Here is a 17579-nt window from a genome sequence, read left to right as displayed (position 1 = left end):
CTGTTGAAGAAGGAAAAAAAAAATCTCCAAAAATAATTTTGATTAGGGTGGTATACTTGAGCCAGGAACAGTGGCTTATATCTGTAATCTCAAAACTTTGGGAGGCCAAGGCAGGTGGATTGCTTGAAGCCAGCTGGGATTACAGGCACCTGCCACCATGCCTAGCTAATTTTTGTGTGTTTTTAGTAGAGAAGGGGTTTCCCCCTATAGGCCAGGTTGGTCTTGGACTCCCTGACCTCAAGTGATCCACTCACCTTGACCTCCCAAAGTTCTAGGATTACAGACATGAGCCACCGCATCCGGCTATGAAATCATTCTTTGATCATCTCCTTACTTCTGTCATAAGTAACACACTGTTTTCCAATGAATCCTAATCTAGGCCCTTATAAATAGGCATAATCATTAAAATAGACTAATCTCTGGTCTTGCCCCCTTCCAATACCTTCCCGTAGTACAGGGAGAACAATCTAAAATGCAAATCTAAGTATGTTACTCCTTAAAGCTTTTAAAGGCTCATATTTTGCCTATCTTATTTTAGCATTTCTCTAGTATACCGTCTTATACTACCATCCTTTCTCCCTTTTTTTTTTTTTTTTTTGAGACCCCATCTGTACTAAAAATACAAAAATTAGCTGGGTGTGGTGGCATACACCTGTAATCCCAGCTACTCGGGAGGCTGAGGTAGGAGAATTGCTTGAACCCAGGAGGCGGAGGTTGCAGTGAGCCACTACACTCCAGCCTGGGAGACAGAAAAATAGTCCATCTCAAAAAAAAAAAAAAAAGCTGGGCATGGTGGCTCATTCCTGCAATCCCAGCACTTTCGGAGGCTGAGGCGGGCGGATCACGAGATCAGGAGTTGGAGACCAGCCTGACCAACAGGGTGAAACCCTGCCTCTACTGAAAATACAAAAATTAGCCGGGCATGGTGGCATGTGCCTGTAGTCCCAGCTACTTGGGAGTCTGAGGCAGAATTGCTTGAACCTGGGAGGCAGAGGTTGCAGTGAGCCGAGATTGCGCCACTGCACTCCAGCCTGGGTGACACAGCGAGACTCTGTCTCAAAAAATAAAATAAAATAAAATAAAGGAAAATAAAGATTAGCTTCAAGGCTAACAGAGCATCTTCCTACTGTAGCCTGAGCTCTCAGAGGCTAGAAGAGGGCTTGAGTGCAGAGTGCAGCATATTAGAGAGCACACTCATTAAAAAAACAAAAACAAAAGAACAACAAAAAAACAAACAAGTCTTCATCTGTCACACAGGCTCACTGCAGTCTCGAAATCATGGGCTCAAGGGATCACCCTGCCTCAGCCTCCAAAGGAGCTAGAACTACAGGTGTGCACGACCATAACTGGCTACTTTTTTTTTTTTGTATTTTTTGTAGAGCTGGGGCCTCACTATGCTGCCCGGGCTGGTCTCAAACTCCTGGGCTCAAGCCATCCACCCATCTCAGCTTCCCAAAGTGTTGGGATTACAGGTGCGAGCTGCCACACCCCGCCTACAGCATGCACTCTTGATTTTCTGAAAAGCTATCAACAAAGTTTAACCCTGCTACAGCCTAAGCTCTCAAAGTGTCCGTCAAACTCTTGAGTTTATATGTATTTTTGAAGTTCAGTAGTTGAGGTCTAAACACCCACCTTTGGGGATGGGTCTGATCAAATTTGGTTAACATTCTTGAGGGAAGCTTGAGCTCATTCCCAAGTTCTCACATATGGTGTCTGATAAGACATCAGACTCGAAGGAAGAGGGGAGTTCACTCCACATCAAACTATGTAACTTTCTGGCGTTATTGCAAAGCTATATAACATAATGCAACAGAGAGCGACATCTGGGGCTTTGGAGTCAAGCAATTAAGGGCTTGAATCCAGATTTTACCACATACAGCCAGTACTGCCTTCGGCATGTTGCTTAAGCTCTTAGCTTTTTTCTTCCGTAAAAATTATTACTGAGGCCAGATGCAGGGGCTCATGCTTGTAATCTCAGCACTTTGAGAGGCCCAGGCGAGAGGATCACTTGAGCCCAGGAATTCAAGACCAGCCTGGGCAACATAGCAAGAGCCCTGTCTCTACAAAAAAGATTTTAAAAATTAGCTGAGTGTGGCAGTGTGCACCTATAGCCCCAGGTACTGAGGAGGTTGAGGCAGGAGGATCATTTGAGCCTAGGAGATTGAGGCTGCAGTGAGCCATGAATGCACCACTGCACTCCAGTCTGGGTAACACGGTTTTAAATTTTTTTAATTTAAATTTAAAATTTAATTTTTAATTTTGAAATTTAATTCTTAATTTAAATTTTAGTTTAAAAGTTAAAATTCAAATTTTAAATTTAAATCAAAATTTAAATATATAATGTGGCTGGGTGCAGTGGCTCACGCCTGTAACTCCAACACTTTGGGAGGCCGAGGCCGGTGGATCACCTGTGGTCAGGGGTTCCAGACCAGCCTGGCCAACATGGTGAAACACCGTCACTACTGAAAATATAAAAATTAGCCAGGCGTGCTGGCAGGCGCCTGTAGTTCCAGCTATTCAGGAGGCTGAGGGAGGAGAATCGGTTGAACCGGGAAGGTGGAGGTTGCAGTGAGCTGAGATCATGCCGTTGCACTCCAATCTGGGCAACAAGACCAAAAGTCGGTCACTAAATAAATAAATAAAAACTTCCAGCCTCGTCTGAAGGTAGTCAGTTACCTCAATTGTTTCTTCACAGTAAATTACAGATCGAACTCCTTGTTCTACTCTTCCCCACTTCTCACTACTGCACTTGTCTTAAAGAAAAACAGAGCTTTAGATTCTTAACCCACAAATGGTAGTTAACCTCAGAGTATAGCTTAAGGTTCAAGTGTAATACAGTTTATAAATATTTTCCTACGTAATTGAGTGCTGTGTAAATCTTTTTTTTTTTTTTTTTTTGAGATGGAGTCTCGCTCTGTTGCCCAGGCGGGAGTGCAGTGGCGCTATCTCGGCTCACTACAACCTCCACCTACCGGGTTCAAGTGATTCTCCTGCCTCAGACTTCTGAGTAGTTAACATTACAGGCATGCGCCGCCATGCTCAGCTAATTTTTGTATTTTTAGTGGAGACAAGGTTTTATCATGTTGGTCAGGCTGATCTCAAACCCCTGAGCTTGTGATCCACCAGCCTCAGCCTCCCAAAGCGCTGGGATTACAGGCGTGAGCCACCGTGCCCAGCCCAGTGCTATGTAAATCTAAAGTACTCTTAAAGGTATTTACCTCCAAACGGGAACTCATTTTAATTTTCACTGTTTTTTTGGTTTTTTTTTTTTCTTTGGAGACAGGGTCTTGCTCTTTCTTACAGGCTGGAGTGCAATGGTGCGATCTCGGCTCACTGCAACCTCCACCTCCCAGGTTCAAGCAATTCTCCTGCCTCAGCCTCCCGAGTAGCTGGGATTATAGGCACCTGCCACCATGCCCGGGTACTTTTTGTACTTTTAGTAGAGACGGAGTTTCGCCACGTTGGCCAGGCTGGTCTCCAACTCCTGTCCTTAGGTGATCCACCCACCTCTGCCTCCGAAAGTGTTAAGATTACAAGCTTGAGACACCATGCCTGGCCTGCAAATAGATTTCATAGCTGTTCAATGAGCCAAGAACTACTTTCGTGGCCAGCAATAACTGCCCCTTCGTCTCTCTGATAAGAGCGCATTCACACCCATGTGTCCAGGTACCTCTGTTCTGAAGATCCCTGGCCCTAAATGAATCTCAAATTCTCACCCTTGGTTCTTGTCCTTAGCTCTTGTGACTACACCAGTGTATCAGAGGACATATAAACACTGCTACCCTTTCTCCTCCACATGCACCTTATCCTAAATGGATTAATGTATCCCATCTTTTTGCCTGTTCTGTTGCATGTATTTAATTGATTTAATACAATTCTAGCATCTTAATTTGATCTGTGAGCTTTTCTGTTTCTTAATGATTTGCTTGGTAGTGTCATCAGAGGTAGTGCTACCATTGCATTGAAGTAATTTCCCAGATGCTTAACCTTCTAAAATTCTCAAGGACACTTTATTCGAGGACCACAGAGTTTACACCAACTACCCACAAGCCAGGAATAGCTTAAGGAGAGACTCACCACCAGCAGCTTCTTTTCAATCAAGTTTCACTTCAACCTCACACCCAGGAACCCATTCAAATTCCTACATTTCGGTATCCTTAGTCGAACTAACTTCCTGTGCCGGAAGCTTTTGTCTGTCCCAGTGACTTCTTTCTTTAACAAATTCCCTTCATCTCCCCCTTGAGTCAAAGCCCATGGGGGCCCCAGGAGGCATGCAATATTTACCAAGGGTCCTCCCCCGTTTTCCTGCCTCTGTCTGGCAGTTGTTTGCCTTTACTTTTAGGTTTGTAGTCACAGCCTGTTTTTTCTTCCTTAGACACACCAGGTTTTCTGAATGGTAGGTAGGATTATTTAGAGTAGAATTAACCTTGTCCTTCACCCCGAGAGCTGAGCTTGAAATTCACTAATCAAGGCCTGTATTCCTCCCACTTCTGAGCTTTGAATTTATATTATGAAATTCAGAAAACCCAGGCCAATTCAATCCATGCTTCTCTCCTTCAGGTACAAACTGAAATGGAAATGGAAGCTGAAAAATCAAGAAAATGAATTTTAATAACTAAAATATGGTAAAGCTACTAAAATATACTATTGGAAGTAACACACACCTCATTTTGGGAAAACAAAGCAAAATTTTCTAGGGAAAGGAAGAAGTGTTAAACAGAGAGCCCGACACAAACTTGTACTATCCTTTTTGCCTAATCTCCTATTATATTTTTTTATTTTTATTTTGAGACAGTGATGCTCTGTCGCCCAGGCTGGAGTGGGGTGGCATGATCCCGGGTCACTGCAACCTCCCGGGTTCAAGCGATTATCCTGCCTCCACCTTCCAAGTAGCTGAGATTACAGGCGTGGGCCAAAACCTCTGGCAAATTTTTATATTTTTAGTAGAGACAGGGTTTCGCCATATTGGCCATGCTAAACTTGAACTCCTGACCTCAGGTGATCCACCTGCCTTGGTCTCCCGAAGTGCCGGGATTACAGGTGTGAGCCATGGGACCTGGCCCACTAATCTTACTGCTTTTGAGTGTAGTTATTACTGTTACTTTAAAGATTATTCCAAATAGATCTCTAAATTCTTATATGCCAAGAGGTTGAAGATTAATACTGGGTGATTAAAAAAAAAAAAAAAGTTCAGAAAACATATTACAGGGCTAGGCTGGTGGCTCATGCCTGTAATCTCAGCACTTTGGGAGGCCAAGGCTGGTAGACTGCTTGAGCTCAGCAGTTTGAGACTAGCCTGGCCAACATGGGGAAACCCCGTCTCTCCTAAAAAACACAAAAGTTAGCTGGCATGGTGGTGTGCACCTATAGTCTGGGCTATTTGAGAGACTCAGGCAGGAGGATTGCTTGAACCTGGGAAGTCGAGGCTACAGTGAGGTGAAATGGTGCCACTAAGCCCACCCCAGTTTGAGCAGCAAAATGAGCCCGTCTTAAAAAATAAATAAGAAAGCCAGGCACTGTGCCTCATGCCTGTAATCCTAGCACTTTGGGAGACGAAGGAGGGTGGATCACCTGAGGTCAGGAGTTCGAGACCAGCCTGGTCAATATGGTGAAACCCCATCTCTACTAAATACAAAAAATTAGCTGGGCGTGGTGGCAAATCCCTGTAATACCAGCCACTCGAAAGGCTGAGGCAAGAGAATCGCTTGAACCTGGGAGGTGCAGGTTTCAGTGAGTAGAGATTGCATCATTGCGCTCCAGCCTGAGCAACAAAAGCAAAGTTCCATCTCAAAAAAAAAAAAAAAAAATGTTGCCCAGACACGGTGGCTCACGCCTATAATCCCACCACTTTGGGAGGCTGAGGCAGGCAGATCACCTGAGGTCAGGAGTTCGAGACCAGGCTGGCCAACATGATGAAACCCCGTCTCTACTAAAAATACCAAAAATTAGCCGGGTGTAGTGTTGGGTGCCTGTAATCCCAGCTACTTAGGAGGCTGAGGCAGGAGAATCGCTCGAACCCAGGAAACAGAGGTTGCAGTGAGCCGAGATCGCACCATTGCACTCCAGCATGGGCAAAAAGAGCAAAACTGTCTCAAAAAATAAATAAAAATAAACAAAAATTAGCTGGGCTTGGTGGCAGGCGCCTGTAGTCCCAGCTACTTGGGAGGCTGAGGCAGGAGAATTGCTTGAACCCAGGAGGCAGAAGTTGCAGTGAACTAACATCGCACCACTGCACTCCAGCCTGGGTGACAGAGCTAGACTCTGTCTCCAAAAAAAGTTAGTTACACACCATCTTTTAAAAAAAAAAAAAATTGTGGCTGGACATTGTGTCTCACGCCTGTAATCCCAGCACTTCGGGAGGCTGAGGTGATTGGATCTCTTGAGCCCAGGAGTTTGAGACCAATCTGACATGGTGAAACCCTGTCTCTACTAAAAATGCTAAAATTAGCCGGGTGTGGTGGTGCATGCTTACAGTCCCAAGTATTCGGGAGGCTGAGGTGGATCACTTGGGCCCTGGAAGTCGAGGCAGCAGTGAGCTGAGATCATGCCACTGCACACTTCACCACAGGCAACAGTGTGAGACCCTGCTTGAAAATAAAACAAAAACAACAAAAAGTCCTAGTTTAAATCTGTTAGAGGAGTTCTTTCTTTTCTCATTTAAGATATAAGGTGTTTAAAGTGAAAAAGCCAAATATAGGCAACAGGATCTTTACAAATCATACTCAAATTTTCTCAAATCGTAAGAGTGTGTGAAGTAGTGACTTGGAGAATGGAATTTTCATACTATTTTAGTTGTTCAAGCAGTACTTCCTATTATCTCCTAGGTACACAACAAATAGGGCTTGGCACGAAACTGAAGTATCGGACACTTGAAATGAATTGTTCTTTATGTTGTAGCAGAAACTAACTTTGAGCTGAATGCCCTGGCTTGCACCTATAATCCCAGCTACTTGGAAGGCTGAGGCAGAAGTGTTGCTTGAGCCCCCGGAGGTAGAGGCTGCAGTGAGCTGTGATCACACCACTGCACTCAAAAACCGGGGATAAAGCAAGAGTCATTTAATTAAAAAAAAAAAAAAAGGCGGGTGCAGTGGCTCACACGTGTAATCCCAGCACTTTGGGAGGCCAAGGCAGGTGGATCACCTGAGGTCAGGAGTTCCAGACCAGCCTAGCCAACATGGCAAATCCCCATCTCTACTCCCAGCTACTAGAGAGGCTGAGGCAGGAAAAAGAATCACTTGAACCTGGGAGGTATAGGTTGCAGTGAGCCCAGATTGTGCCACTGCACTCCATGCTGTGTCCATCTCAAAAAAAAAAGGCTGGGCGCAGTGGCTCAAGCCTGTAATCCCAGCACTTTGGGAGGTCAAGGTGGGTGGATCACGAGGTCAAGAGATCGAGACCATCCTGGCCAACATGGTGAAACCCCGTCTCTACTAAAAATACCAAAACAATTAGCTGGGTATGGTGGTGGGCGCCTGTAATACCTGCTACTCAGGAGGCTGAGGCAGGAGAATCGCTTGAACCCAGGAGGCGGAGGTTGCAGTGAGCAGAGATTGTGCCACTGCACTGTAGCCTGGCGACAGAGCAAGACTCTGTATTAAAAAAAAAAAATTTATGCCAGGCACGGTGGCTCACGCCTATAATCCCAGCACTTTGGGAGGCTGAGGGGGGCAGATCACGAGGTCAGGAATTTGAGACCAGCCCGGCCAGCATGGTGAAACCCTATCTCTACTAAAAATAAAAAAAAAAAAAATACATTAGCCAGGCACGGTGGCAGGTGCCTGTAATCCTAGCTACTCAAGAGGCTGAGGCAGGAGAATTGATTGAACCCAGAAGGCGGAGGTTGCAGTGAGCCAAGATTGTGCCACTGCACTCCGGCCTGGGAGACAGAGCGAAGACTCCGTCTCAAAAAAAAAAAAAAAAAAAAAGAAGAGTTGCGCCACTACACTCCAGCCTGGGTAATAGAGCGAGACTGTCTAAAAAACAAACAATAGTCCAGGCGCAGTGGCTCACGCCTGTAATCCCAACACTTTGGGAGGCCAAAGTGGGTGGATCACGAGGTCAGGAGTTCAAGACCAGCCTGGCCAACATAGTGAAACCCTGTCTCTACTAAAAATACAATTAGCTGGGCGTGGTGGCTCACACCTTAGTCCCAGTTACTTGGAAGTCTGAGGCAGGAGAATCACTTGAACCCAGGAGGCGGAGGTTGCGGTGAGCCGAGATCGCTCCACTGCACTCCAGCCTGGGCAACAGAGTGAGACTCTGTTCTTAAAAAAAACAAAATAAAACAAAAAAAACCAAACACTTGGAACTATACCTTACTTCTTCTCTTGGCCAATATCTAGAGAATTAAACTGGGTAGTCTTAGAGAGTAACATTGGACAATTGGGGAAATAATGAGAGAAAAGACTGGAAAAAACCACTCTGGTGACCTGCATCATGCCGCTTCAGAGTGAAGGGAAGTGCTCTGAGATCAGATACATTTAGGGCAGGCACAAGATGGGAAAAGAACAGTAAAGGATGATTAGTATAATTCACAGATGCCTGCGTAGCTGCTCTTAAGGTGAGAACATAAATCTATTTCAACTAGCCTTAGAATTTACTTACATATTGGTCTCTGATTGAACTTTAAATGTTAGCATCAATTATAGATTCATACACTGAAATAACCCATTATATTTGTAGATTACCTACAATACACTAAGTGCCCTTTTTTCTAAAACTGGCATATTTATTAATTATTTATTTATTTATTTTTGAGATGGAATTTTGCTCTTGTCGCGCCAAGCTGGAGTGCAATGGTGTCATATTGGCTCACTGCAACCTCCACCTACCAGGTTCAAGCGATTCTCCTGCCTCAGCCTCCCAAGTAGCTGGGACTACAGGCATGGGCCACCACGCTCAGCTATTTCTACGCATTTCTAAGACAGCAGTCTCCTCAGCTAATTTCCTTCTCCACCCCAACCAAAAATTTAACAAAGATTTATGTTTAAGATGTATATTTACTCATTGAAACACTAGGTGAAATCAGGGTAAAATCAACTAAAGGAAAAATAGTTGTTTCATTCATTTGAACTTAAACCAACTAAAGTCGTACTAATGTCATTATGATGCGGCAAATATGAGACCTCTTTCTACAAAGATTAGCATAACCAACAAACTAGGGGATATAGTAAAACAGAGCCAAAAACAGTAAGAAAATCAATTAAGTATGTTACAGCTTAACCCTTTACCTCAATAGTTTTTAAAAAATAAGCAAAGCCTCCCAATCCCAAACAATAGGAATATATCTTCATCACACCAATTTGTACTTGTATTTCTTATTCTTGAGGTTAGATTCTAAACCCTAAAGATATCCAAACTAGTATTAGATCTACTTATCTATAGCCAGAGTCAGCTTCTATCAATGTTGTCCTTAGCAGCCAAGGTTATTAAAATGTCTTTTCTCCAGGAAGATCCAATAGGAAAAAAAAGAAAGAAACCTCTCTGATTAGGCTCCAACCATACTCCACCCTCCATGAGACTGACTGGATAGGCATAATGGAAACCAGAACATGTGGTTTCCAAACAAGAAAAATCCTATGAGGGATGGGAGGAGAGGAGAGGAAGGATTCAGCCATGTCCAGACTGAAATTGAGTAATATCAATTTCACTCATCTTCACATGTCTTCAGGTTGCATGTTCGTGGAGTAGTTTAGGAATAAATCCATGGTTTGTGGAGTACTAAAATACCTAGCGGTCTGCTGTATTACATTAAGGCCTTCCCCAGCAGCTTCCAAGGCAGCCTCCAAGTCACTGGCAGGAGAATTTGGCTGGAACTGCATGCAGGACTGCAGAGATTCCTCTCCACAGTTATAGAAGGGACTGTTCCAGGCCTGATTGTTCCAGGATTGGGTGCACCAGGTCTGAGTGTTCCAGGAGTGGTTGCTCCAGGACTGGATGTTCTGGGTCTGGTTGCTCCAGGATGAATTGCTCCAGGTCTGGTTGCTCCACATTGGAAGGTTCCCAGTCGGGTTCACCAGGCATCCCTGGTGGTAGGAAGAGTAGAGGCTGGGGTAGGTAGGTGCTGAGGCTTTCTGAAAGAGAAGGAGGGATTAACAGAAAGGGTACAAGGACCACCAGAACTGTCTGTGACTGCAGTTGTGTGTTTCAGGGATGGACAAGATTGAAAGATCACCTAAAGGAAAGAACAGAATGAAGTTTCCTGTTACCTGAGTCACACCATTGCTATTCTTCGGCCAGTTGTTTTTCTGCCACCTCTTAGATTTCATTCTCTGGTTCTGGAACCAGGTCTTCACCTGCAGGAAAAAATGACAGAAATTGTAAAATATTAGTAATACAGAGGTACTTTGAATCAAAGAATATTACTAACTTTTATTCCTGGCCAGGCGCCATGTCTCACGCCTGTAATCCCAACACTTTGGAAGGCCAAGACGGGCAGATTGCTTGAGCCCAGGAGTTCGCTACAGGCTGGCCAATATGAGGAAACACTGTCTCTACAAAAATACAAAAAATTAGCCGGATGTAATGCTGCACGTCTGTGGTCCCAGCTTCTCAGGAGGCTGAGGCGGGAGGATCGTTTGCACCTGGGAAGTGAAGGTTGCAGTGAGCCGAGATTGCATCACTGCACTCCAGCTGGGTGATGACAGAACCAGACTGTCTCAGAAAAGAGAGAAATGAACATTTTGGATAGAAAATAAAGGCAAGGGCCAGGTGTGGTGGCTCACACCTGTAATCCTAACACTTTAGGAGGCCAAGGCAGGTGGATCACTTGAGGTCAGGAGTTGAAAACCAGCCTGGCCAACATGGTGAAGCTTCATCTCTACTAAAAAATACAATAAAATTAGCCAGGTGTAGTGGCGGGTGACTGTAATCCCAGCTACTTGGGAGGCTGAGGCAGGAGAATCCCTTGAACCCAGGAGGTGGAGGTTTCATTCATTTGTACTTAAACCAGCCAAAGTAATGCTAACGTCATTACGATGTCTCATTATGAGGCTACTGCACTCCAGCCTGGGAGACAGAGTGAGACTCCGTCTCAAAAATAAACAAAAGAAAAGAAGGAAATAAAGCCTAGAAGAGGATAAGCCAATTAATGAAAGAAAATGGCCAACAAGTAATAAACAATGATTGGACTTATTAAATGCACACAGATAAAAACAAAACAAGCTGGAGGTTGCTGGCAGAAAGAAAAAAAAGGAAAAAAAAGTTTTTATTTTAATGAGAACCAGTGTGAGTTAGGGATTCTCATAACCTGGAAAGTGGAGTTACATACTTCTTTTTTATTAAGGAAACGTTGGAAAGATTTTCACAATATTGGTCTGTGCAAGAAAGTGGTTAAATTATGACATAATTATTCACATAATAGAGTATTTAAGGAAAGAAAGGTGAAGAAAGTTACAAAAGCATTTCATCCTCATAGTTAAATTATTTGCAAGAGGCGATGTACAGACATATAGTACACACATCTACATGCATCCACAGAGATCTTAGCCATGCAAATTAGTCTAATTTTTGTTCACCTTATTGCAAGCCAAGAACAAAACAAGCCTACCTGTTTGTAGCTGAGGTTCAGGATGTTGGAGAGTTCTTGCATCTGCTGGAGGCTGAGGTATTTCTGTCTCTGAAATCTATCATTGAGTACACACAGCTGGGTGGAAGAGAACACAGTTCTGGTCTTCTGTTTCTTGACCGGGACCTTGTCTTCCTTTTTTGTGGCACTATTCTCTGCAGCAGTGGGTTGTTTGCCTTTGGGACTGGTGGAAGAATCAGGGCTGTCCTGAATAAGCAGATCCATGGAGGAAGGAAGAGGAGAGACTGTTGGGAACAAATAAAAGGACACTTTTGTCTAAAATTTTTCAAATATTAAAATATCCTGTTAAAAAAATTGTTTTCAGAGTACTTTGATAATTCCCAGAACCCCAGATCTAAGTAAGAAGAAGCAACTTCTTCTTTTTTTTTTTTTTTTTTTTTTGAGAAGGAATCTTGCTCAGTCGCCCAGGCTGGAGTGTAGTGGTGCGATCTCAGCTCACTGCAACCTCTGCCTCCCAGGTTCACGCAATTCTTCTGCCTCAGCCTCCCGAGTAGCTGAGACTACGGGCGCACGCCACCACACCCAGCTAATTTTTGTATTTTTAGTAGAGACAGGGTTTCTCCATGTCGGCCAGGGTGGTCTCGATCTCTTGACCTCGTGATCCGCCTGCCTCGGCCTCCCAAAGTGCTGGGATTATAGGCGTGAGCCACCGCGCCCGGCCAAGAAGCAACTTCTTAACCAGCCCTGGCACTTTGGGCAAGCTTTGTACAGTATTACTCCAAGAAGTCTTATCAGTATCTCCATTTTGTATATAATAGACTGCACTGGGAGAGATCTATAATGGTGGCCAATGCATTGCTGAGCGGCGCTACCACTTTTTTTTATTAAGATGGGAGTTTCACTCTTGTTGCCCAGGCTGAAGTGCGATGGCGCAATCTTGGCTCACTGCAACCTCCATCTCCCGGGTTCAAGAGATTCTCCTGCCGCAGGCTCCCGGGTAGCTGGGATTACAGGCATGCACCATCACGCCCGGCTAATTTGTATTTTTAGTAGACACAGAGTTTCTCAATGTTGGTCAGGCTGGTCTCGAACTCCTGACCTCGTGATCCGCCTGCCTCAGCCTCCTGAAGTACTGAGATTACAGGTGTGAGCCACCTCACCAGGCCGGCGCTACCACCTTTTGCTTTAAACTGAGGCTCAAAAGCCCCCACACTGGGTGTTAATAGGTCAAAATGGAGATCCACCAATTTTCACGTATTGCATCTCACGCTACATCACTTTCTGTTTATGATCTTCATCAACACCTACATAATTGCTTAAATGACGTGATTAGAATGGGGGATTCTAGAAAACCAGCACCTCGGCCAGGTGGGGTGGCTCACGCCTGTAATCCCAACACTTTGGGAGGCCGAGGTGGGCGGATCACTTGAGATCAAGAGTTCAAGACCAGCGTGCCAACATGGTGAAACCCCATCTCTATTAAAAATTACAAAAATTAACCAGGAGTGGTGGCGCATGCCTGTAATCCCAGCTACTGGGGAGACTGAGGCAGGAGAATCGCTTGAACCCAGGAGGCGGTGATTGCAGTAAGCCAAGAGTGCCACTGCACTCCAGCCTGGGCGACAGAGTGAGACTGTGTCTCAAAAAAATAAAAAACAAAACCAGCAACTGACTGCCCAGTTCTCAGTGCTAGGACCAGCAGGATATGTGAATTTGGATAAGCTTCAGTTTCAATCCAGGCTTTCCCTTTACTAGCTCTGACCTCATCTCCAAAATTATTTTATTAATTAAAATGAGGTAACTAATTGAAATTCTCTACCATAGGGCCTGGCATATACTGATTTTGTAACTAGAAATGAATATCCAGATTTAGTCATCACTTAAATACCTAATTGCTCTGCGGTTTTCCCAGTGTTCAACTCTCAATGCTACCCCTGCAGTCACAGAACAATCGGACAGGCTCTAAAACAGCAAAAATTCACAATCTCTTCTCTCTTGCAAGTAGATCTGAAAAGCAGAGGAAGCCTTTCAACTAATGATTAGAATTGGGGAAAGTCCTAAATATTAGCTAGTTATATAAACTGTCACTTGATGTGTGCTAAAGAAAACATCCCCAACTTGCTCATTCCCAAACCCAGCAATGTATTTTTAACATTTGAAATTATAAAGGTGGCCAGGCGCGGTGGCTCATGCTTGTAATTCCAGCCGAGGCAGGTGAATCACTTGAGGTCAGGAGTTTGAGACCAGCCTGGCCAACATAGCGAAACCCCTTCTCTACTAAAAAATACAAAAATTAGCCAGGCGTGGTGGCATGCACCTGTAATACCTGCTACTCGAGAGACTAAGACAGGAGAAATCACCTGAACCTGGGAGGCGGAGGTTGCAGTGAGCCGAGATCACGCCACTGCACTCCAGCCTGGGCAACAGAATGAGACCCTGTCTCAAAAAAGAAAAGAAAGAAAGAAAGAAAGAAAGAAAGAAAGAAAGAAAAGAAAGAAAGAAAGAAAGAAAGAAAGAAAGAAAGAAAGAAAGAAAGAGAAAGAAAGAAAGAAAAGAAAGAAAGAAATTATAAAGGCAAGAACATTAATGCAAAGTTTAGAAAAACTGGGTGAATAGCCGTGCAGAGTGGGTCAGCGCCTGTAATCCCAGCGACTTGGGAAGCTGAGGGTGGAGGATCACTTGAGGTCAGGAGTTCAAGACCAGCCCGAGCTACAAAATGAGACCATCTCTACAAAAAGACTTTTTTAATTAGCTGGGCATAGTGACACACGCCTCTTGTCCTAGTAGTTGGGAGGCTGAGGCAAGAGGATCACTTGAGCTCAGGGTTGAGGCTGCAGTGATCCATGATCACACCATTGCACTCCAGCCTATGTGACAGAGTGAGTCCCTGATTCTAAAGAAGAGAAAAGCAGGGTGACATTCAAATCTAAGGCTCAAATATAGCAATCATGTTTACTTATTCCTTTTCCACAACCTACTCTTTACTACTGTAGTCATAATGTAAATGTGCTTTTTAAGCTATTTTACAGCGTTCAGTGTTACCAATGGCATTCTTGGTAAAGTTGGTTCATTCTCAAGTTTTTGAAAATTACTGAAAAATTGATTTTCAAAAAAGTGGTAGCGGCTCTATGAGTATCCCGAGTATCCCCCACCCCTTGCACCTACCAGTCAGAAGCATGAGTACTAACACAGGTTTTGAAGCCAAACTGGACTTCTAGCTACATTCTGTTTGACTGTCAGTAGATTAAACTTTCTGGAATTATCTTTACCATAAAGTTGGGTCAACACTTCCCAGGACTTAGGATAAGTAGACATGGGAGATGCTCCCAAACTCAGAGCTGCCCAGTAACATCCAGAAACCCAGAGAATGGAGAAGAGACAGCTGTTACTGACATAGAAAGAATTACCCAAATTATATATTAATTACAGAAATCTCATCGTGATTTGTCATGCCATTTTTGGCAAAACAAAAACATCATGCTCATCCCTGAGCTATGATGTTAGGTCTTCCGGCTAATTAGCAATAAATCTGCTATAGCTGTGTGTCCAGCGCTATGTGAAGATGTACACATCACCTTCGTTTAACTATAATGATACATTTTTGTTTCCACCAGGCCTAAGCCCATAGGTTCTCAAATTTACTGCACACTGTTCAACTGCCGAATTCTGTGTCCTTCAACTCAATGCACACTCCTGAGACCTGGGACATAGTTCAAAGGGCAGGTGCCACCAAGTTACAATTGAAAAAGGGGTTTCCAGAGGATTAGTTGATAATAACACTTGCTTATAGTAATGGTCTATCATTGCTCAAGAGGGAAATGATCCCTTAACCCTCTCTCCTTCTCTCTTTTCCCTTAAGGAACTTGGCCTTTCAAGGATAAATTTTTTTCTTACCAGTCTCTGTGTGAGGCATCTCAGCAGAAGACATTTGCAAGGATGGATGGTTTTCTTCAGGCCCACAAATCATGGGCATAGGTGAAGATTCTTTACAGTCGGATGCTTCGAAGCAAGGCAAGCTTTGGGGACAAGCTGGATCCACACTCATGTTAGTATTGAGGAAGAGGAGGAAGAAATTTAAGAGGTGGACTGGAAAAAAGGTTAAGGCAGCTTTACGTCTTTTCTGGAAGATGTTAGAGAAATAGGACCTCCAGAAGGAAAAGTATCAAGAAATTGGGATAAAGTGAGTCGCCTACACAATAACAGGAGGCAACCAGCTCAGTCCAGCAGAACGTTAAAATCCTGGAGTCTCTAGATTTATAATGAAGGCTCTATCACCTTAGACCCACCCCTCCTGGCGGGCACACCCCCCACCGACCCACCCTTGTGAATTCTCTGTTAATCCCGTCTACCAGTCTCACCAAGGCCATTGTAATGCAAAAGTGGCTGCAGAGTAACCCGGACTAGGTGGGGAACTAGAAAACCGGGCAACAGAACCTGAAGACAAACCCAGCAACAAATGCTTCGAGGTTCACCATGTTTCCAACTTTTAAATCAGGAATATGGTTCAACAGGAATGGGATAAAACTTTAATATTTTTAAAAATAAAGAAAAAGGCCGGGCGCGGTGGCTCACCTCTGTAATCCCAGCAATTTGGTCTCTTGTCTATCCCTCCTCCCAGGTAGTCGACTTCTGGCTTTTTCCCTCTGGCTCTTTAGCTTCTTCTCAGGTCTGGTGATTTGTCATGTCTTTCAAGACTACTCCGTGCCCACCTTGTGTGGGTGTGTGTGTGTTTCTGGGGGAAGGGAGGTGTTTTCCAAAGGAACAAAGTTTTTAGAGTGGGGTTCCAGCACTAACATTTACGGACAAAGTCTACAGTTTTCGATTTTCCTTCCTATTCCCAAACCCAACATTCAAGAAACCTAAGATTTCTTTCTCTTTTCCAATCTTTCATACCAAAAAGTAAACTCTTAGCAAATCCCGATTATGTAATTTTTGAAGACACAACTGTTTGACTCGTTCTCCTCTGCACTCTGCTCCTGGGTCTGCACCGGGAGCAGCTGGCTTTGCTCCCACACGAGCTGACTTTTGATTACAATGCAAAGACTCGAAAAGTATTGCTGGATGTGAAACAAGGAAATGAAATTGGGCGTAATCTTTTTCCTCAGACCACCATTCGGGAGAAGATTAAGCATAGGGGGGCATCAGGGAGCTGGCGAGTGGAGCTAAGTACATCATGCTTCAGGCAGATAGTCTGTGTCTCATAGGAAATAGGATGATTTCTTTAAAAAAAAAGGGAAAAACTTACCCTCCTGTCTCTCTTAATGAGCACAGTTTGTTAAGTGGGGGCTGTCAAGGCCACCAAGACTCACCGAGGCTGAGTTTGCCCACAGCTCTCGAAAGGGCAGGTACCAGAAGCTTTGTTCTTTGCAGAAGGGGGTCTTTGCATAAAAGCCTGGGCTGAATTCCCCCATCCCCCGCTCCCTGTCCCATTGTGTCTAGGGTAAGAGCCTCCGGAGTGAAAGACCAAAGGGAAGGGGGTTGGTGGCTGGAAGGCCGACTTACTACATTCTTCGCCAAGGAAAGCAATTGGAATAAAGTTGAGGTTTAGGAAGCTATCTGACTTTAGATTTTTTGGAACAGGCTGGACTAAGGATGTGTTAAAATGAGCTAACGGCTGTGCACGGTGGCTCACGCCTGTAATCCCAGCACTTTGCGAGGCCAAGCCAGGTGGATTATCTGAGATCAGGAGTTCAAGACCACCCTGGCCAACATGGTGAAACCCTGTCTGTACTAAAAATACAAAAATTAGCTGGGCTGGGTGTGGTGGTGCACGCCTGTAATCCCATCTACTAGGGAGGCTGAGACAGGAGAATCACTTGAACCTCAGAGGCGGAGGTTGCAGCGAGCCAAGATCATTCCACTGCACTCCAGCCTGGGAGGCACAGTGAGACCCTGTTTCAAAAAAAAAAAAAAAGATTTAGTAGAGTAGATCAAATAGACCAAAAAGACAATTATAATGTTAATTATAATTGTAATGTTGTGTAATAAGTAAGGAAAAAAATACACTGGATGCTAAGAGAGTACAAATAATGGAGGTTGGGGTAGGGGAGGA

At 44.3% G+C, this 17579-nt stretch overlaps 1 protein-coding gene across 1 annotated transcript; it reads right to left on the bottom strand.

Annotated features, from left to right (window-relative positions):
• Positions 1–2876: 2876 nt before the first annotated feature.
• Positions 2877–15801, bottom strand: NANOG (Nanog homeobox). Its single transcript, XM_002822856.6, has 4 exons — positions 15422–15801; positions 11549–11811; positions 10209–10295; positions 2877–10073 (listed from the first exon to the last, which is right to left on the bottom strand). The coding sequence occupies exons 1-4, from the start codon at positions 15570–15572 to the stop codon at positions 9657–9659; spliced, it is 918 nt and encodes a 305-aa protein (XP_002822902.1). The 5' UTR covers positions 15573–15801; the 3' UTR covers positions 2877–9656.
• Between the last annotated feature and the right edge of the window lie 1778 nt (positions 15802–17579).

Source organism: Pongo abelii, chromosome 10, assembly GCF_028885655.2.
Source record: "Pongo abelii isolate AG06213 chromosome 10, NHGRI_mPonAbe1-v2.0_pri, whole genome shotgun sequence".
NCBI classification, from domain to species: Eukaryota; Metazoa; Chordata; class Mammalia; order Primates; family Hominidae; genus Pongo; species Pongo abelii.
This window is presented reverse-complemented; position numbering and strand designations above follow the sequence as displayed.